The following is a 21,977-nucleotide window of genomic DNA, read 5'->3' as shown; positions in this document are numbered from 1 at the left end:
TAGGTAAAGTAATAAGATTTTAGATGTGTAGCTGTATTAGAAAATATTTCAGTGCTGAGCTTCACAATCGGAGGTGTGAGCTCAGCCCCAGCCGGGACATTGGGCTGAACAATAGGGCGGAAGCCAGGTGCTCAGACACCAAACCCACATTCCAGATGCTTGGGACATGCCAACAGATGCAGCCCGAGGGTCAAGTGAGCTGGGCTGAAAGGAAGGAACAGGTCCATTTCCGAACTCTGAAACTGTCTCTTGGGACTCGTCCAATGGCAGTTTGCCACAACAGCCACCTGAGTCAGGCGGGGGAGGCCCTCAAGGCACTACGGGGAGCAGAACGGGCTTTTGTCCCTGCATTGAGAGAGGACAGGAGAGACAACACGAGAGAGACCCAGGCTGTGGGCGTAGCAGTGTCCATCTTGGATCCTTTGTCTTTTGGTCTCCAAGGGGCCATGTGGAGCAGGTGGACCCCAGCCAGGTGGATCTCCAGTGCTTTGACAGCTGCACCTATGGAACCTGCAGTGAACTTTCAGAGACTTTCAGGAATCAGCAGATAACATCTCTGGCTGCACCAGTAGCTATGGCTGATGTGTGTCAAGTATTGCTCCAACAAGTCTTCTCGCTACCACTGTTCTTCCTCTTGTATTGAGAAATCTTAAGAGATTAGATCTAATGAATTGGTGAGCGTGTTCTTTGGGTAAGATCCAAGTGTGTATTGACCAGGGTCTGGGCTGGGCCCTTTGGGGTCTAGAAGGATCTGTGCCTTGTTGGGTGAAACAGGCTTAAGAGCCTCTCACCTTAAGTTGGGGGTTGCTGGGCTGGGCTGGTACAGCTGCTGGGAAGTCTGTGGGTTTGCTTGTGTGGCGTCTGGCTGGCCAGTGGGGCTGGCAGAGGTGCGGTTGTGGCTGGCAGGATTTGCCTTAGCGAGAAGGGAATCCCAGCCAGGGGCTGTAAGTCTCCTGGATTTTAAGCAAAGGTGCCCTGGATTGATTTCTCTAGCTGTGCCCAGAAACCCCGTGCTATCACAGTTACATTCACATAACATGCTAGTGCTGTATTCCCAGCAAACGCAGCGTTCTCGCCTTATCGGCGTGGGGGTAAAGAACTCTCAGCCAGGGACTCGGCTCGGCAGACTCTGTGGACAGTGCCTGGCTCAGTGGGGTTCTCCTCTCCTTTGGTTAGCAGTACTGCACGTATCGCTGTGTGAATTCATGTCAGACTGCTGGGGTCAAACACGCTGTGTCTAGCTCCGACTCTGTGCTTGGGTGAGGGGACGAACTGCCCTTACAGGCACCCAGCAGATAGGGTGGGATTGTCCCAAGTTACCGGGCAGGGGCTCCAGCTGGTCAGGTTGCATTATTGATGGAAACCCCTAGGAACTGGACCCAGCGCTTCTGGCAATCGCCTCCCATTGCTAGAAAGGTCACACGCACAACCTGAGCGGGTGGGTGCAGATACAGGCACACACCCTCTCAGGGGTGCCCTCTGTTTTGGAAGTTCAGTTCTGGTACCCCTGGGACAGGGGACATGTCGTTCTGTGATTCTAGACTGAGCAGTCCCTGAGCGGGGCGACCCCAGGGAATAGCTCAAACCTCCAGCGGGGCTGGCCAGGGGCAGGACATCAGCCCTGCAGGGAGGCGGTGGCTGTGGCAGTGACATCACACAGGCCTGGGGCAGGACCATAGCACATTAGGGGAAGCTGGGCGGGGGCGTGGTGACGTCACAGAGAGACTGTGACATCAGCCAGGCAGAGAAGAGGTGCGAGGCCGGGATGAGCTCGGAGACCCCTGTGGCTTTTGCTTCAGCAAGTCTCCCCCTCGAGGTGTCTCTGCGAGGGCTGAGAGCTCTCTGGGTGGCGCCCGCGAGCGCCTGGAGGAGCCTCTGCCGAGCTCGCTCCGCTCCGGCGCCTGATTGGTTCTTGATTGTTCCTGTCCCTGACCAAGCGGACGTCCCCGTCGAGCAGGTAAGAGCCTCCGAGGGGCCGGAACCTGCTCAGTCTGCTCCACCTGGGGCCGGCTGGATGCGCGGCCTGGCGAGCACTCGGCTAAGGCGGCAGAATGTCCCCCCCACCTGGGGCTTCGTCCCTTGGCACCGCCGGGGCCGTGGGGCTCTCTCCTGTTCGGTTTCTCTTCTCCTGTGACAAAGGGGAGACGCTTCTGTGCGGCCACAAGACATTTGGCAAACAATTTTCACCCTTGCTGGGGTTTGACGTCACAAACTGGTTTGTGGGAATGGGGTTTGGGGACAGAAAACAGGTTCCATGGAAACGTCCCCACCCTCTGGTTTCCTGGGCGCTGTCCCTGCCTCCGGAGCTCCTCCGCCTCAGGTAGGAGAGAAGTCAGGCCTGGCGGCTGCTCTCTCTGGCTCTTCCGTCAGCTGCTGGATTGGCCCCTGGGGTTGCTTCCCTTCTCTGTCCCTTGGGGTCCCCCTGTGTCACTAACGCTGGGGGGAGGGGCTCAGCTGCCCTCTGTGACGGACAAACGGGGGTTCAGGGTGTTGAGTCACGAGGAATTCTGAACTTCACTGGAAGAAGAAGCAGCAGCAGCGGCCGGGGGAGGCTGGGAGCACCCATGCAATGGACTCCTGCCAGGCTGGCAGTGGCGCTCCCCACCCCTGTGGGGGGCCGAGGGGCTGCTGTGGCCGGGGCAGGGATGAGGAGGGACCGAGAAGGCCCGTCAGTGAGGGGTGCCCTGACCCAGCCTCACCCCTGCTCCCTGCTGGGTTCCAGGCCGGCCGGGCTCCTGCGGGTGCTCAGGAGGAAAGCTCTGAAGGTGGCTCCAGAGCCAGAGCCTGCGGGAACCAGCCGCCGCCTTCCCCAGGAGCAGAGCAGCTCCTCCGTCCCCGCGGGCGGGGAGGCAGCTCCCAGGCAGGCCAGGAGCTGCGATTGCCTGAGCTGCTGGCGGAGGCAACCCGCTGCCGGTGCAGGCGCCGAGGCGGGAGAGGCGGCGGTGAGTGCCGGGTGGAGCTGGCCCATCTTGCGCCTCTGCGGGCGGGACCCAGCCCAGGAGGGGAGCCGGGCAGGGTGGCTCAGGGGCCTCCTGTGCAGAGAGAGACGCCTGCGCCAGGAGCCCAGCCCCCACCCCGAGCAGGGCCTTCCGGCCGCCTCCGACAGAGGGTCAGAGAGCACAGGACAGGGCCTGGCCCCAGCCTCCCTGCCCCACTCGGGGGGTTCAGGCCATGGCCCAGCACAGCCACATGGCAGCCCTGCCCCCTCCTCCGAAAGCCAGGACTGAGGCCAGGGCTGCTCCTGGGGCCCCAGCACCACCTCCCGCTGGGAGCTCAGACCATAGAGGGCTGGGCCCAGCACCAATGTGGTGAGTCGGGGGGTGGCCCCAGCTGTGGGGGGTGGTACCTAGGATGCTGCGGCCCACCCTGCTCCCAGCCCCAGCCCAGGCTCAGTCGTGGGAGGTCCCTGCAGCTGGGGCTGGGCCATGGCCTGAATGCCCGGGGTGGGGCAGAGAGGCCATGGCCTGTCTCAGAACCCACCCCAGCGCCAGCCCCAGACAAGGGATGACCTTGTCCCCAGCTGTGGGGGGCTCACAGGGCTTTGGGGCTGGGCTGGGGCCTGAGCTGGGGGGGAGGGGTGCCATGGGGCTGACCCCAGCTTCAGGGGAAGGGATGTCCCCAAGGCAGCACTTCTCCCTCCCTCCCCCAGAGCTGGGGCTACCCCACAGCACACCCTCTCCCCCAAAAAGCTCAGGTTGTTGCAGGGCCGGGTCCAGCCCCCCAGTCTGAACCTGGGTTGGGCCCCCAAACTCCAGAGCTGGGGCTGAGGCCAGTGCCATGTCCTGGCCCCCATGACACCCCCACCCATCAGGGAGCTGGGGGCAGGGACAGCCCCGACATCTCTCCATTCCTTACCCCATGGTGAGGGCTGAGACCCCCAACTCACCCTGGGAGGGGCAGAGCTGACAAGATCTATTCAGTCAGGGTGGAAATGACCCATTATCGGAAGGACACTTGTGAGCTCTGCCCCTTCCTTTTACTGGGACCCCCCTTTAAATCCTCCTCTACGCCCCCCCCCATTCATGTACCTGACCAGGCAGGTCTTTGCCACCAAAGCTCCTGCTCCAAATTGTCTGTTAGTCTCTGAGGTGCCCAGGACGGTGCCTGTTGTCTTCTAGTCACCAGCACAACCAGGTCCCACAAGGGGCCGGGCAGGAATCGCACACACGGAAATCCCGGCAACGCCGCGGCCGGACAAGCCCCGGACAAGCGCCCAGCTGGGAAAGGAAATGACTAGAAATCACAGGAGTCCCGGAGCTCCCACCCCCCAAACCTGTCCTGAGCCCGGCCCCGCCCACAGCCTGTGTCCCCACCCAGAGCTCTCATAGCCCCGCCCCCAAACCTGTCCCGAGCCCGGCCCCGCCCACAGCCTGTGTCCCCGCCCGGAGCTCTCACTGCCCCGCCCCCTAACCTGTCCCGAGCCCAGCCCCGCCCACAGCCTGTGTCCCCACCCAGAGCTCTCACAGCCCCGCCCCCTAACCTGTCCCGAGCCCAGCCCCGCCCACAGCCTGTGTCCCCACCCAGAGCTCTCACAGCCCCGCCCCCAAACCTGTCCTGAGCCCGGCCCCGCCCGCAGCCTGTGTCCCCACCCAGAGCTCTCACCGCCCCGCCCCCTAACCTGTCCCGAGCCCAGCCCCGCCCACAGCCTGTGTCCCCACCCAGAGCTCTCACAGCCCCGCCCCCAAACCTGTCCTGAGCCCGGCCCCGCCCGCAGCCTGTGTCCCCATCCAGAGCTCTCACAGCCCCGCCCCCAAACCTGTCCTGAGCCCGGGCTACCGACGCCAGCAGAAGGGTCCCTCCAGGGATTGAGCAGGAGCTGAGACGAAGGCGGACTCTTGTGGCTAACGGCCAATAGCGAGAGAGATTAGGGGTTTTGGCCAATGAGGAAACGAGATTAACTCGGTCTAGCCAATGGTCGTGAGAATTGCCTGGATTGACATTCTTGTCCAGAGGGCGGGATCAGAAGGGGCGACCAATGGCAGCGAAGGCTCATCCTAACTGGTCAAAATCGGAAGGGGATTGGTTATCCAACCGACCAATGGCGGATCGGGGAGACAGGGTGACGGCCAATGGGGGAGCGGGGCGGGGCTGCAGCAGAGGACGCTGGTTGCGGTGAGGGTGTCGGTTGGCCCCCGGGCCGGGCCCGCGCTGGGCGAGGGAGGAGCTGGGCGGGGCCATTGACCGCACGAGGCGCTGCCGCGGGAATGGCCGGGCGGGGGGGTTGAGCTGAGGGGGACAAACGCCCCGCCCCCCCCCGTGGCGCTGGAGCCCGAGGCTGGGGGCGGAGCTCAGTGTCTGGTTCCCGCCTCTCCCGGGGGGCGGGGCCGGAGGGCTGTTCCCCTCCCTGCACCTCTGCCCCCCCCCCCGCTTTTCTTCTCTGTTCTCCCCCCTCAGTGATTTGGGGTCCTGAGGGCATCGCACCCCCCCGCCCCCCCGCAGGGAGCCGCCGCCGGGTGAGGGGGGGCCCGGCCGGGCCGGGAACTGACTCCGCCCCCCGCCCCCGTTTGTCGCTCGGACGCTCCGTGCGGGGCCCCCCCTGCGCCAGCGCCTCCCCCTGGTCCCGGCCGGGCCGCCCCGTTCTCCGGCCGCTGCGCCTCGTCCTGCCGCCCGCGCGGCCCCGCCCCCCGGCAGCGGCGCCTGGTTCGCCTCGTGCTGCGGGCGACTCGCGGCGCTGGGCCCCGCGGGGAGCAAAGAGGCGCCGCCCCAGCGCCCCGCACTCGCCCCCGCCCGGCTCCGGGGCGCCCGCGGAAGGGAGGGGGGCGGAGGCGGCCGCGGGGGCTGTGACTCGGGGCCGGTTTTCGCTCCTGGCTCCACTCGCACCTCCAGGCGGAGTCTCTGGGCGGCGCCCGCGGGCTCTGCACCCCGCAGGGACCAGTGGGTGCTGGGGGCTCTGTGCTCGGTTCTCCCCCAGCTCCCTTGTTTTCGCCCCAGGGCCTCTGCCCCCCCCTGGTTTTCTTCTCTTTTCTCTACCCTCAGTGATTTGGGGCCCTGAGTCCATTGCACCCCCCCCCCCCCGCAGGGGATCCGAGAGCTCTGGGTGGGCTTGTGTCCCCCACCCCCGGTTCCCCAGTGGGGCCGGGCGCTCGTCGCACGGTGCCGGTGCTCCCCCGCGGTGCAGTTCAGTGATCCTCATTGTCCCTTCAGCTGCTCCCTTCCTCCGGGCTTGTCCCCGTGGGGTGTCACTAACCACGTGACGTGTCTGTGGGACACACTCCAGTGCGCAGCAGTGCTGGGGCTCAGGCCGTGTCCGGAGAGAAACGAGGACGGATTTGGGATCTGACTTGTGCGAGGTGGTTCTGTGAGACTCGAGTGTTTCCCCAAATGTGCGTGTGCAGCACGTGTGCCCCAGGGAGCGCGTGTGGGGAGCCGGGGGATGCGGAGCGGCTTCCAGCCCCGTCTGAAATGTCTCCGTTGTTCTTCTCCCTTGCCAGGCCCAGAGCCCCCACGTCTGGCTCCAGAGCAGCCCCGGCCCTGCAGAGACAGAGCAAGGACATGGCCGTGGCGGCGGAGCTGGTGACCTTGGAGGAGGTGTCTGTGTGTTTCTCTGAGGAGGAATGGGGACTGCTGGCCCCAGGGCAGAGAGCCCTCTACAGGGAGGTGATGCAGGACAATTACCAGACCGTGCGCTGGCTGGGTGAGGAGTCCTGTCCCTGGGGGTGTCAGAGGCTGTGTGGGCTCTGCAGCAGCTGGGTTGGCTTTGGTTCAGGGACCCTCCCTGCCCCTGTCCCCAGTGTCAGGAGTGTCAGCCCCAGGAATCACTGGCTCCCCTGTGAGAGACTGTCCCCTCCACGGCCCCTCCCAGGGGAAGCAGGTTCAGGAACATGGCAGTTCTTTGATAGCATTGTGATTCGGTCTCTCATGATAGTCTTATCAAAAAACTAGGCAAATACAATTTAGATGAGGCTACAAAAAGGTGGGTGCATAACTGGCTGCTTAACCATACCCAGAGAGTAGTTCTTAATGGTTCTCAATCCTGCTGGAAAAGTATAACAAGTGGGGTTCCGCAGGGGTCAGTGTTAGGACCGGTTCTGTTCAATGTCTTCATCAATGATTTAGATATTGGCATAGAAAGTACGCTTATTAAGTTTGCAGGTGATACCAAGTTGGGAGGGGTTGCAGCAGCTTTGGAGGGTACGGTCATAATTCAAAATGATCTGGATAAACTGGAGAAATTGTCTGAGGTAAACAGGATGAAGTTTAATAAGGACAAATGCAAAGTGCTCCACTTAGGAGGGAACAATCAGTTTCACACATACAGAATGGGGAGAGACTGTCTCGGAATGAGTACAGCAGAAAGGGATCTAGGGATTATAGTGGACAACAAGCTAAATACGAATCAACAGTGTGATGCTGTTGCAAAAAAAGCAAACATGATTCTGGGATGCCTTAAAAGGTGTGTTGTGAACAAGACAGGAGAAGTCATTCTTCCGCTCTACTCTGCACTGATTAGGCCTCAGCTGGAGCGTTGTGTCCAGTTCTGGGCACCGCAGTTCAAAAAAGATATCGAGAAACTAGAGAGGGTCCAGAGAACAGCAACAAGAATGATTAAAGGTCAAGAGAATGTGACCTATGAAAGAAGGTTGAAAGAATTGGGCTTGTTTAGTTTGGAAAAGAGAAGATAGAGAGGAGACATGATAGCGGTTTTCAGGTATCTAAATGGGAGTCATAAGGAGGAAGGAGAAAACTTGTTCTTCTTGGCCTCTGAGGATAGAACAAGAGGCAATGGACTTAAACTGCAGCAAGGGAGGTTTAGGTTGCATATTAGGAAAAAGTTCCTAACTGTCAGAGTGGTCAAACAGTGGAATAAATTGCCAAGGGAGGTTGTGGAATCTCCATCGCTGGAGATATTTAAGAACAGGTTTGATAGACGTCTCTCAGGGATGGTTTAAATAGTACTTGGTCCTGCCATTGGGGCAGGGAGCTGGAGTCGATGGCCTCTCAAGGTCCCTTCCAGTCCTCGTGTTCTATGATTCTTCCCACAGCCCAGGTCTACATGTGCTTCCCCACTATCTTCCTTGGCTAGAGGTGTGAGTGGAGGGGTGCAGGCAGGAATGGCGGGTACCAGAGCTGTGGGGCTGGGTCCGGCTGCTCTCAGTGCCTGCAGGGTACCCCTGGGGCCAGCATGCTGCACCCCTGCTAGCTCTTACCATTAAGGGGGAGTTCTTGAATAATCAAACACAAACTCCCAGACGGAAGTACCAGCTCTCCCACGTACAGTAGTTTGCTTTCTTAGGAGTCACTGGTGGGTGCCAGACACAGGACAAACCGGTTATGCGAAACCTGTGCCCCAGTTTGGATGCAATGTCACTCCCCGTAGGTCTCATAACACACCTCATCCAGTGTCCTCGGCCTTCATTCATAATGGGGGTTTTTGAAGATGGTTGGGAGGTGCCCAGTTAGGTCATGTGACACCTAGTGGGGCCAAACCTGGGCAGTGGGAAGTAAAACTATGAAGGCAAAAATGCAGCTAGAATCTCAGCAGGAGGTTGTGGGGGAGGCGGAGACGGGGGCTGTAACTAGCACCCTCCAGCCGCACTTCTGCCAGTCTCCTTCCCGCACTGAGGGAAACGCACTGGGTGCGGCTGGAAAGTGAGTCAGCAACAAGCCTGTGCTGCAGGAGGAATGTGGTAAACCAGGCAGAGAAGCTGCTGCTGGCAGAGTAGAACTGAGGCAGCTGAGGGGGAGCCCAGCTGCAACAACAGCCACATCCCCCAGAGAGCAGCACAGCCAAACACCACCATGGCCGGCTGCAGGAGCAGCAGCTCTTGTGAGTTGCTGGTAGGGCCCACCCAGACGAGGCAGGCAGGGGCCGCAGAGCAGGAGCCTGGGCAGAATCTGAAGCAGCCAGCCCAGGACTCACCTCGCTGCTCAGACAACTTCCTCTGCGTCCTGCTGGTTCAAGCAGCGCATCAGAGCCAAAGAGCCAGAGGAACCAGGCCCCAGCCAGGAGCTTTGTGGACAGAGCCTTTGGGGAGCCAGAGCTCTGCCAGAGCCTTTCTCTCCAAGTTCTAGTGACCTGCCACGTGACAGTTGCAGTCTGAGCCCTGCCTGGGGGCCTCGGTTTTGGCCCTGCCAGCCCTCACAGAGCTCGCGTTTTGAGTCGAGCAAAAACACATAGAAGTCCTGTGGCACCTTATAGACTAATAGATTTTCTGAAGCATCAGCTTTTGTGAGCAAAAGCCCAATTCGTCAGATGTCTGGAGCAGGAATTCCAGAGGCAAGTAGAAATATACAGGCACAAGAAAAGGAGGGAGTCCCACTCAAGAAGAAGGCTGGAGTAAATGAGAGCAATTCAGTCATGGAGGATGTGGCCCACTTCCAGCAGCTGATGTGACGATGTGAACAGCCAGAGCAGAGAAACTGCTTTTGTACTTGGCCAGCCGTTGCTGGTCTTTGTTCAGTCCTAAATGGATGGTGTCACATTTGCAAATGAACTGCAGCTCTGCAGTTGCTCTTTGAGGTCTGCTTTTGACATTTTTGCATTGCAGGATGGCTACTTTTAAATCTGCTCATGAGCATCCCGGGAGGTTTTGTATGTTACCATTCCTGGTATCTGATTTGGATCCATTTATTCTTTTACATGGAGACTGTCCAGTTTACATGTGCAGGCGAATAAGCCCCGCTGGTTAAAGTAAAATTAAAAAAAAAAAGTGGAGATACACATCTCCTAGAACTGGAAGGGACCTCGGGAGTTCATCTACTCCAGTCCCCTGCCCTCTTGGCAGGACCACGCACCACCCTGTCATCTATTTGCCCCAGTCCCTAAATGGTCTCCTCAAGGATTGAACACTCAACCCCAGGTTTAGCAGGTGTGGTGGTGTCATTGGTGGGTAGAGTTGGCACCGAGGTTTGTCGAAAGGTTTGGTTTGTGAGTTACAGTGTTGTGGTCTATACTTGCTGGTGAGGATTTGTTTCAGGTTGGTGGGCTGGCTGTAGGCGAGGACAGGCCCTGCCTCCCAAGGTCTGTGAGAGCGAAGGATCGTTGTCCAGGGTGGGTTGTAGAGCACAGATGGTACGTTGGAGGCGATAGCTGATGGCCAGTGGTGTTCTGTTGTTTTCTTTGCTGGGCCTGTCTTGTAGCAGGTGGCTTCTGGGTACACATCTGGCTCTGTCAATCTGTTTCTTCACTTCCTAAGGGGGGTATTGTAGTTTCAGGAGAGCCTGGTAAAGGTCTTGAAGGTGTTTGTCTCTGTCTGAGGGGTTGGAGCAAATGTGGTTGTGCCTTTAGTGCTTGGCTGTAAACAGTGGATCGTGTGGTGTGCCCGGGATGGAAGCTGGAGGCATGGAGGTAGCACAGCGGTCCTGGGGTTTCTGGTGTACGGTTGTGTTTATCTGACCATCACTTATGTGCACAGTAGTGTCCAGGAAGTGGATCTCTTGTGTGGACCATTCCAGGCTGAGGTTGATGATGGTGTGGAAACTGTTGAAATCACAGTGAACTCTTCAAGAGCCTCTTTCTTATGGGTCCAGATGATGATGATGATGTCAATGTAGCTGAAGTAGAGGAGGGCGCCAGGGGTCGAGAGCTGAGGAAGTTGTTCCAGGTCAGCCATAAAAATGTTGGATACTGGGGGGCCACGCGGGTGCCCATTGCAGTGCCACTGATTTGAAGGTATAAATTGTCCCCACATCTGAAGTACTTGTGGGTGAGGACAAATTCACAAAGCTCCACCACCACTTGTGCTGTGGCATCATCAGGGAAACTGTTCCTGACAGCTTGAAGTCCATCTTCACGTGGGTTTTTTGTGAAAAGGGATCTCTACATCCATGGTGGCCAGCATGGTGTTTTCAGGAAGATCACCAGTGCACAGCAGTTTCCTGAGGAAGTTGGTGGTGTTTCAAAGATAGCTCGGAGTGCTGGTAACATAAGGTCTGAGTCGAGAGTCCCCATAGCTGGACAAGGCTGCAATGAGAGTGCCAATGCCTGAGCTGATGGTGCCTCCAGAATGTCTAGATTTATGGGTCTTGGGGCTCTGGGGGTGTGTCTGTGCAGATCTGTTCCTGCGCTTTTGTCAGGAGTGTCTTGAGCAGACGGTGCAGTTTCTGTGTGTGCTGCTCAGGGGGATCAGAGGACAGTAGCCTGTAGAAGGTGGTATTGGAGAGCTGCCTGGGAGTCTCCTTTTCATGGTCTGACGTATTCATGATGACAACAGCAGCTCCTTTGTCAGCCTCTTGGATGACAACGCCAGAGCTGTTTCTGAGGCTGTGGGTGACACTGCATTCCACACAGCTGAGGTCGTGGGACAAGCAATGTCACTTTGCCACAATTTCTGCCTGTGCACAGAAGCGGAAGCGCTCTAGGTATCGATCCAGTCTGTCGTTTTGACTGCCAGGAAGGATTCCACACAGAATTCTTCTTCTTGTACTCTAGGTGTGATGGTGCCTGTAGGGCTGTTCAGAGTCTTGTGAAAAGTGCTCCTGGAAAGTATTCCTGGCAAAACTGGGGCAGGGTTCCAGATCCCCACAGAACTGTGTCATGTTTGTGGGGGTAGTGGGGCACAAAGAGAGTCCCCGAGATAGGACAGACTCCTCTGCTGGGCTGAGTGTGTGGTTGGATAGATTGACAATGTTGCCGGGTGAGTTACGGGTACCACTACTGTGGCCCCATGCGGCAAGTCGGAGGTGAGAGAGTTTACAGTCCTGTGGAGAAGAGCAGTGGGTGTTGTGACTCTCCTGTCTCCTTTCAGTAAAGTCCAGCCACATGGGCGTTTGTGTGGGAGGCTGTTTTTTAGGAGAGGCTCCAGACTTGAGAGCTCCTTGTGATGTTTCCCTGTTTGCTGCACTGGATGCTGAACAGGTGGTTCCTCAGGTCTGTGGGAGTGTGTGACCAATCTCTCGACACAGTCCCTGCAGTGTGTCGGTTGCAGTGAGTGTTTCACTTTCAGCCCGTTGGGTGGGACGTCCATCCATTTGCACTTGGTGAGGAAGATGGTGTCGGTATCTGTGCAGGTTTTTTCATGGGTTTGATGGGTTCCCCCTCCATGTGGCTAAATTCGGGGCCTGCCTGGTGCCAGGCATTGGGCGTAGCTGTGTTAGTTTTATCCACAAAAACAACACCAAATCGAGTGACTTGTTTGAGCTGAGTGGTCCTGTCCTGCCCTGGGATGGTGGGGGTGGAACAGGTCAAGAGGGAGGCTGAGTTCTACCCTAGAGAGTGCGGCAGAGCACTCGGCTCCCCCAGGAATGAGCTGGGCCATTCCCAAGGCAGGGGTGAGGCACCTGTACTCCAGGTGTGTGTGTCATGGGATCTTGTACCATCCAGAGCCCGGCCTGTGCCAGGTGGGGAAGGAGCCTCTCTGGGTGGGCGGCTCAGATCCTGGGGCTGGAAGAAGTAATGGCCTGGGCCTTCCTGAACAAGATCAGCACTTGGTTAATTGCTCCCCAAGCAGGATTTCCAGCTCCCAAAGCTGATGTGATCTCCTGGGTGGAGCGAGGGGAGGCGCTGGGGGTCCCAGATCTCCAGGGCGCTGAGAAAGGGGAGATCATCAGCCACCCCCACACAGGTGAGCAGTGAGCTCAAGAGACTCAGAAACCGATTTCTGTGTCCTCCTACATGTCACTTGGGCCTTTTCATCCAGACGGACGGAGCCTTCAGCCTGTCATCAGCTCCAGCTTTTCTGTTCCCTTTCAGAGTTTTCCTTTCAGCTCAGCACAGAGAGTGACACTGTCTGGTTCTCTCTGTGTCCCAGCAGATGAGGTGATGCTGCTCAAGAATGACGAGGAGAATCTTCAGCTGGAAGAACCAGAGCAAGTGGCCTCCTGTGGGATGTTCCTGGGAAGATCTGAAGGTCGTGTTTCTCGGAGTCCTGAGCACAGAGAGACCTGTGAGAGTCAGCGTAGCCCAGAAAGGCAGCAGGGAAACCATGCAGGGGAGGGGCAGGATAACTCCAGCCATGGAAGCAGAAGCGTGAGAAACACTAAAGAGAGCGAACAACAGAAAAGCTGTGGGAAAAGCTTCAGTCTTAACAGTCATTGTACCATCCACACAGGAGAGAAGCCCAATATCTGCCCTGACTGCGGGAGAAGCTTCCAGCTGCTCTCAGGTCTTATTAATCATCAGAGAACCCACACTGGAGAGAAACCCTTCCACTGCTCTGAGTGCGGGAAACGGTTCTCATGCTCCTCAAGTCTTAAAAGTCATTGCAGAATCCACACAGGAGAGAGACCTTATAACTGTTCTGATTGTGGGAAGAGGTTCAGACACAGGTCACATCTTGTTAATCATAGGAGAATCCACACAGGAGAGAGACCCTTCCACTGCTCTGAGTGTGGGAAAAGCTTTCGTCAGCGCTCAACTCTTATTGATCATCAGAGAACCCACACTGGAGAGAAACCCTTCCACTGCTCTGAGTGTGGGAAAAGCTTCTGCAGGAGTGCAAACCTGGTCACCCATCAGAGTATCCACAGAGAGGAGAAACCCTTCAACTGCTCTGAGTGCGGGAGATGCTTTAGTGACATTTCTGGCCTTGATCAACATCTGAGAATCCACACCCGGGGAAAACCCTTTCTCTGCTCTGATTGCGGGAAAAGCTTCAGTCAACGCTCATATCTTGTTCAGCATCAGAAAACCCACACCGGGGACAAACCCTTCCGCTGCTCTGACTGTGGGAAAAGCTTCTCATGGTCCTCAAGCCTTAAAAGTCATTGCAGAATCCACACAGGAGAGAGACCTTATAGCTGCTGTGACTGTGGGGAAAAAGTTCACACAGAGGTCAAACCTTGTTAAACATAGGAGAACCCACACAGGATAGAAACCCTTCACCTGCTCCAACTGTGGGAAAATCTTTTGTCAGCTCTCAAATCTTGTTCATCATCAGAGAAACCTTTCAGCTGATCTGACTGTGGGAAAAGCTTTCGTCAGCACTAAAATCTTACAGATCAGAGAACCCACAGCAGAGAGGAACCTTTCAGCTGTTCTGTGTGTGGGACAAGTTTCGGAAACGCTCGCCTCTTGTCAATCATCAGAGAGCTCACAGAAGAGAGAAACCAAATGATTGCACTCACGTGGGTAACTTTCAGTGGCTGCTTGGACATTATTGATCACCAGAGAATTCACACAGGAGAGAAGTCCGGTAACTCTCTCTTTGTCACAATTTTTGAAGCTGGGCCACTGCGCAAAAAAAGTCAGTGAGAACCACATTAACTAACATACTGGCTACGTCTACACTAGCCCCACACGTTGAAATGGCCACGCAAATGGCCATTTCGAAGTTTACTAATGAAGCACTGACATGCATATTCAGAACTTCATTAGCATTCGAGCGGCCGCAGCACTTTGAAATTGACATGCCTCGCTGCCGTGCGGCTTGTCCCGACGGGGCTCCTTTCTGAAAGGACCCCTCCTACTTCAGAGTCCCCTTTGAAGTAGGTGGGGTCCTTTGAAAAAGGAGCCCCGTTCGGACAAGCCGTGCGGCTGCAAAGCGCATCAATTTCAAAGTGCCACGGCCGCTCGAATGCTAATGAAGCACTGAATATGCATTTCACCGCTTTATTAGTTTGGGGCTTGTGTAGACACGGCCACTGCTTTCCATTCCTCAAGGGTGTGATGTTATGGAGACATTCAAGGAACTAAAATAAAGTCTACTCCTTCCTACGTTAACCCATGCTCCTTTTATAAAAGAACTAGACACACTGGTATTTGTTCAGAACCTCAACTTGATTAATTTTTGGTGTCTTTTTTTTTTATTAAATAAATTGAAAATGCTTCACTTGAGTTGTTGCTCCAGGTGTGTCTGGAGAGGAGGGGGTCAGTGCATGGGGACTCTGGAGAGAGACCATTGTCCTAGCCCACTGTCACTGCAGCAGCTTTGGGCCAAAATGAGATCCATCTCTACTTGGCTGCGGCAGCTCCAGCAGGAACACCCGGGGACCGGTGTATGTCCCCCACCTGGGGCAGGGCCAGGGTCATCGGTCCGGTCCGCTGCACTGCCCAGCCAGAGAGGAATGCAGCAAATGTGCACTTTCTCCTCACTCCCTGATGGAGGGGAACAGCCAACCATGTCCCTGTATGAACTTAGGGGGGAGGCAGCTGCAGCTGTCCCCAAGGGCACGTGGAGGTGGGATGCTCATGGCTGGGACAGGCCTGGGTGGGGGTGGGGGTGAGGGTGCATCCCCAGCCAACCCCTTTCTTGTGTGGTGGTTGTCTGTTTTCTGTGTGGTCATAGAATCAAAGAACAATAGAGCTGGAAGAGACCTAAAAAGACAACAAGTCCAGCCCCCTGCCCAAGGTAGGACCAAGCCCATCAGATCAGCCCAGCCAGGGCTCTGTTGAGCCGAGACTCAAACACCTCCAGGGATGGAGACTCCACTACTTGCCTGCGTAGACGATTCCAATGCTTCACCACCCTCCTAGTGAAAAAGTTTTTCCTGATGTTCAACCTGGACCTTCCCAACCACTACTTAAGACCATTGATCCATGTTCTGCCATCGGTGACCATGGGGAACAGCCTCTCTCCAGCCTCTTTTCAGCCTCCCTTCAGTAAGTTGAAGGCTGTTATCAAGTTCCCCCTTCGTCTTCTCTTCTGCGGACTAAACAGACCCAACTGCCTCAACCTTTCTTCACAGGTCATACGCTCCAGCCCCCTAATTATTTTGGTCACCCTTTGCTGGACTCTCCAGTGTGTCCACATCCTTCCTATATTTTGGGGCCCAGAACAGGACACAGTACTGCAGATGTGGCCTCACCAAAGCCAAATAAAGAGGAATAATCACTTCTCTGGATCTACTGGCAACGCTCCTCTTGATGCCATTCGCCTTCTTGGCTACAGCAGCACAGTGTTGACTCATGTCCAGCTTCTCATCCACGACAACTCCCCGGTCCTTTTCTGCAGAGCTACTACTAAGCCAGTCTGACCCCAGCCTGTAACAATGCTTGGGATTCTTCCGGCCCAAGTGCAGGACTCTGACTTGTCCTTATTGAACCTCATCAGATTTCTTGTGGCCCAGTCTTCCAGTTTATCTAAGTCACTGTGGACCCTGTCCCTACCCTCCAGCCTATCTACCTCTCCCCCTAGCTTAGTGTCATCCGCAAATTTGCTGAGGGTGCAGTCCAACCCCTCATCCAGGTCATTGATAAATATGTTGAACAGAACAGACCCAGAACCGAACGTTGGGGAACTCCACTAGAAACCGACCGCCATCCTGACATCAAGCCGTTGATCACTACCCACTGGACCCGACCTTCTGGCCAGCTTTCTATCCATCTTACCGTCCATTTATCCAATCCACATTCCTTAACTTGCTGACAAGAATATTGAGGAAGCCCATATCAAAAGCTTTGCTAAAGTCAAGATAAATCACATCCATTGATTTTCCCCTATCCACGGAGCCAGTTTTCTCATCGTAGAAACTAATCAGATTGGTCAGGCATGACTTGCCCTTCATGAATCCATGCTGACTATTCCTGATCACTCTCCCCTCCTCCAAGTGCCACAAAATGACTTCCTTGAGGAGCCTGTTGAAGTACAAGACTTCTCTGTGTTTAGGTGGCGAACATTCAGCTTTATTGAATTCAGTAAGGCAACGGATGAGCCAAACTGGACACTAGTAAAACCAAGTCCAGCAAGGCTGCTTGATGCAGCTCACGCTTGTTTTTTTTACCGTCACACAAACAAAGCCCAGTGTCAGAGGCAATTTAAATCACTTCTCAAAGAGAAACCGTTGTCAGCAAAGAGAAACAGGTACCGGGGAGCTGGAGTCTTGACTCCAAACAGTCCGTTAACGCATTCCATAGAGCCCCCCGCCATTCCCAAACAGGTCAAGGAAAGTACAGGCTCTTCTGCGCATGCAGAAGTAAGGGATGTGAAATGGCTTCTATACAAGATGGTTTCCACAACTCTCTCCTTTTAGCTTTAAAAAGGCTATCTCAGAAACCATTTCATAGATACATGTTCATTAAAGTATTTACATACACCTCTTGTTCTTTCCTTTGCTCATCATGCCTTAAAATCATTAGCTCCACTTCCCTGCTGGTAAGGAGCCTGCTCGGCTCCTTTTAGAGCACAGGAAATACAGCATTTGATCAGCAAGAAACAGAAATAAACACAAAGGATTATTGCTAATACTAATGCTATTCCTTGCAAAATTAAGTTCCCACATGTCCAATCCAACCTCCCAACCAACCCCAGAGGGTCCAACTTTCCTCCTGCTTCAGGCTCATCACAGCCTTTTCAATTTCTGAGGCATCTTCCTCTACTTTATTGCCGGTGTCTGTAATATACACACAGCATTCCTTTCCCACCACGGCACAAACCCCGCCCTTACTCCCTAGGATGTAATCTTGGGCCATTCGGTTTTGGAGGAACATTTGCCTAACTTCTCCTAATTCCTTATCAATGGCTGGGAGGGCTTTGGTTGTAGCATTGGCTACTTTCTCGAAAGCTTCCTCCAGATTTCCTTCAGCGCAAAGGCGACACCCAAACCTGGGGTCGTGACTCCCCAATACGTTTCCCTTGTTCTCTCTCGGTAGTTTCAGACCCTTCCACCGGGAAGATGGTCTACTACCCAAATGGCTGAGAAGGCTGCCCCAGTATAGCAGGTTCCACTCCAATGTGTAGACAGAGTTTATATGCTCTTCAGCCACATTTGAAATAATGGCTGACCTGAGCTGTTAAGGCTTCATCGCATTGGGGTTTCATCATCCACTGCTTGTAGTACCCAAAGATGCCTTTATTTTTTTCCCAGGTGTTAATTTTACACCAAACCCCATTTTGGACAGTGCTTATCTCACACTTGCTTTTCCCCACTCTCAGATTTAGAGAATTATTCCTCTTTATTCGGCACTGGTGAGGCCACATCTGGAATATTGTGTCCAGTTTTGGGCCCCCCAGTATAAAAAGGATGTGGATTTGCTGGAGCAGGTTCAGCGAAGGGCAACAAAAATGATTAAGGGGCTGGAGCACAAGACCTATGAGGAGAGACTGAGGGATTTGGGCTTGTTCAGTTTACAGTAGAGAAGACTTAGAAGTGATTTAATAGCAGCCTTCAACTTCCTGAAGGGGAGCTCTAAAGAGGAGGGTGAGAAACTGTTCTCAGTGGTGTCAGATGGCAGAACAAGGAGTAATGGTCTGAAGGTGAAGAGGGAGAGGTATAGGTTAGATATTAGGAAAAACTACTTCACCAGGTGGGTGGTGAAGCACTGGAATGCGTTGCCTAGAGAGGTGGTGGATTCCCCATCCCTTGAGGTTTTTAAGTCCTGGCTGGACAAGGTCCTGGCTGGGATGACTTAGTGGGGGTTGATCTTGTTTGAAAGAGGGGGCTGGACTAGATCACCTCCTGAGGTCCCTTCCAGCTCCATGATTCTGTGGGCTCCTGTGCCACTGCATGTCCAGCAGTATTCTCCAACTGAGGTTATGGCCAGGTAGACATGCCCTAGGCCGTTAAACTCTTTATCATACCGTGTGCCATTCTGACCCAATTCATCAAACCATGTGCCATTCATCTGAGTGTTATTTAGTAGGGCTGGAATCATTGGGACCCCTCCTTCTGAATGTACAGAACTATGAGAACATATTCAACAATCTGACGTATTAAATTCTAGGGAAACTTGGTTTATGCTTTTAATGAACCATATTTAAGCCACATCGGCTATAGCTGCTAGGTATTAAAAACAAAACTAAACATAAGTTCAGCAGGATTTGTTTGGCCAGCCCCATCTGGCTGTTCTTCAGGACTTGGTAGCTTTCTTCACCTGTCTGTGGCAGGTTTCCTGGGTCGTCCTTGATACCGTAGTCTTGGTCCCTCAGGTTCGTCTGCTTCTGGACCTGGATTGCTGGTACCAGGCCTGCGCTGATCCTCGTCTGCTTCTGGACCTGGATGGCTGGTACCAGGTCTGTGGGGCTCCTCTTCAGGACTAACCTCTGCAGGAGCTGGAACTGGTTTGCAGTGGGAGGTGTGGATCCAGGTGGGCAGTACCTTGCACTTCACAGCGGTATGGGTGGTCAAAAGGACTTGGTAGGGGCCCTTCTACCTGGGTTCCAGGGCCGTCTTACGCTGGTGGACCTTGACACAGACCCAATCTCCTGGTTGCAGTTTATGGCACGGCTCAGTCGGGGCCTCCAGGAAAGCGTCCTTGACCTGTGAATGACAGGACTGCACACAACTCATCAGTTCCTGACACTACCTAACTGTGCTTCCTTTGACAAGTGTGATGTCAGCCTGGTCAATCTCTGGGCTGCTCAGCTGTCTCATAGGCCGACCACACACCATCTCATTTGGACTCAGCCCAGGTTTTCGGTTAGGAGCGGCTCTCGTATTCATTAGGGCAATCGGGAGAAGCTTCTACCGAAGTTAAACCAGAGTCCTCACGTATTTTGGTGAGTTGATTCTTTACAATCCCATTTCGTCTTTCCACTGCTCCCGCGCTCTCCGGGTGTGGCAGACAGGGTAGCGCCTGTCGGATGGAGCGGTACTTTGCCACGTTCTGAATGACTTGCCCAGTGAAGTGAGTACCGCCATCACGGGAGATCACAAGGGGTATTCGCCAGGATGGGATGAGGTGATTTAGAAGATTTTTAGCCACTGTGATGGCATCAGCTTTCCTGCGTGGATCGGCTTCTACCCACCCTGAAAACAAACAAACAATAACCAGCACATATTCAAAGGATTTACGTTGAGGCAATTGAACGAAGTCCATCTGCAAATTCAGGAACGGCCCCAAAGGCGGGGGTCTGGTTGCCGGAACTGTCTGTACAGGTTTGCCCACGTTGTGGGCTTGGCCGACAGGGAAAGCCAGACTGTACTCTTGGGCTACTTGGGAGAATTTGGGAGCAAACCAGTTTTGTGGTAGAGTTGCGACCATCCCCCCTTTGTTAAGGTGCAAGAGCCCATGGAGCACGGAAGCCAGGTGAGGTAACAGGACCACTGGGGCAACAATGTGGCCGTCAAAGCTGCGCCACAAGTGGTCTGGGTGCAAGGTGCACCCTGCCAATCTCCACTCCCGCTTTCCCGATTCAGGGGCTTGGTCTTGCAGGAGGGCCGGTTCCGACAGGGAGGGCGCGGGAGATGGCATCGGAAGGGAGGGGTACAATGCTTCAGCCCGAGGAGGACATAGGGCAGCTGCCCTGGCAGCCCGAGCGGCCGTATCATTCCCTATTGCAGCTTCATCAGAGGAAGCAGAATGAGCTGTGCACTTAACAACAGCCAGAGCAGACGGTAAAAGTACAGCATCTAGGAGAGCAGCGACATAAGGGCCTTTCTTTATAGCGTGTCCAGAGGAGGTGAGAAAACCTCGCTGTTTCCATCGCCTGCCCAAATCATGAACTCCACCAAAAGCGCACCGGGAGTCAGTACAGACAGCGGCAGAAACCCCTGCTGCGATACGACAGGCGCGAGGGAGAGCTACGAGCTCTGCCACCTGTGCAGACGAGACAGAAGGCAGAGGAGCAGATTCCACAACATCATAAACAGTACAAAGTGCAGAGCCTGCTACTGAGGTACCAGAAGGATTATAAACGCAAGAACCATCTGTATACAGTATAAAGTCAGAATTGTCCCAGGGGGTTCCAGAGAGATCAGGTGGAGGAGCAGTGACAGCCTGAACAACTTTCAAGCAATCACGTGGCTCCCCCTCGAGGGGTGCAGGGAGCCATGTAGGGGGATTTAAAGAAGCACAATGAACCTCTGAAACGTTAGGAGAGGCAAAAAGGAGCCGTTCATATTTAACAGGACGAGCATTGGAACGGTGCTGAGTTTTTCCTTTCAGGAGCAACGCAGACACTGAGTGAGGAACAGCCAACGTTAAGGGACATTGTAAAACCAAAGGCTCTGCTGGCTCTAAAATTCGTGCTGCAGCTGCAACTGCACAAAGGCGAGGAGAAAAAGAAGCAGCCACAGAATCAAGATAGGTACCATGATCAGCAAGAGGGCCGCATTTCTCACCATGGCTCTGAACCAGCACACCCACAGCACATCCTTCCTTTGCATGACAGAACAAAGTGAAAGGCTGGGAATAATCAGGTAAACCCAAAGCAGGAGCAGACGCTAATGCTTGTTTTAAGGAGGCGAAAGCAGTGCCTTGCTGGGGGCCCCAAGGAATGGGAGTGGGGGTGGCATTTCGAGTAAGCTCCTTGAGCGGTTTGGTGAGTTGAGAAAAGTGAGGCATCCATTGCCTACAATAGCAGCCATGCCTAAGAAAGAAGGGATTTGCGAAGGGGTAGTAGGTCTAGGGGCAGAAAGGGTCGTCTGGATTCTGTTATCAGAGAGCTGACGGCTGCCTGCTGAGAGATCCTGCCCCAAATACCTGACTTTTGGCTGACACAGTTGAAGTTTTCGTTTGGACACCTTGTGCCCTTTTTTGGCTGGGGCAATGAGAAGTGGAAGCGAGTCTGCTCTGCCTGCCTCGAGGGACGGGCTGCACAGAAGCAAATCATCTCCATCCTGAATGAGAGCAGAGCCAGAGGGGAAAGTGATCTCAGCAAGGCCCCTATGTAGGATCTGTGAAAAATAGGTGGGAGAATCGCTCAACCCTTGTGGCAGAAGAGTCCAGCAGTATCGCTGCCCTTTATAAGTAAAAGCTGCCAGGCATTGGCAGTCGGCATGGAGCGGAACACTGGAGAAGGCAGAGGAGAGGGCAACACAGTCAAGTGGGTGGAATCTGGTGGACTAGGGGAAAGAATTGTGGCTGGGTCGGGAGTAATAGGCAATTGAGAGATAACGAGGGAGCTGATCGCTCAAAGGCAGGTGTCCCTCCGCGGTTTCTTTCAGGGCAGTATGGGGGTGTTGCAAGGACTTGAGCAGGGGGTGAGAATCCCCTGGGCCAGGAGGTCAGAAATGACAGGTTGAATTCCTGCCCCAGCCGCAGGATTCAGCGGGTACTGAGGAACAGGGGGCAAGGGCTTAGTAGGGTTAACCGAAATGTACAGGGGATCTGCTGATATTCTGCCCACCTCGTTTGGGGTGGTGGCCCACAAGCAGTTGGGTGCCTGGGCCAAAAGATCAGCATCTGGCTGGGGAATAGAAGGCACGAGGGAGGCGGTGGG

The 21,977-nt window shown here is 54.9% G+C and overlaps 1 protein-coding gene across 1 annotated transcript; it reads left to right on the top strand.

The window, feature by feature from the left end:
• The first annotated feature begins 1,765 nt into the window (after nucleotides 1-1,765).
• Nucleotides 1,766-14,210, top strand: LOC142024607 (uncharacterized). Its single transcript, XM_075016738.1, is given in 6 exon segments — nucleotides 1,766-1,957; nucleotides 2,723-2,942; nucleotides 5,395-5,794; nucleotides 6,432-6,530; nucleotides 12,904-13,690; nucleotides 13,692-14,210. Coding segments are annotated over 6 exon segments (2,001 nt in total). The 3' UTR covers nucleotides 13,995-14,210.
• The last annotated feature ends 7,767 nt before the right edge of the window (nucleotides 14,211-21,977 follow it).

This window comes from Carettochelys insculpta, chromosome 22 (genome assembly GCF_033958435.1).
Source record: "Carettochelys insculpta isolate YL-2023 chromosome 22, ASM3395843v1, whole genome shotgun sequence".
Lineage (NCBI taxonomy): Eukaryota > Metazoa > Chordata > Testudines > Carettochelyidae > Carettochelys > Carettochelys insculpta.
This window is presented reverse-complemented; position numbering and strand designations above follow the sequence as displayed.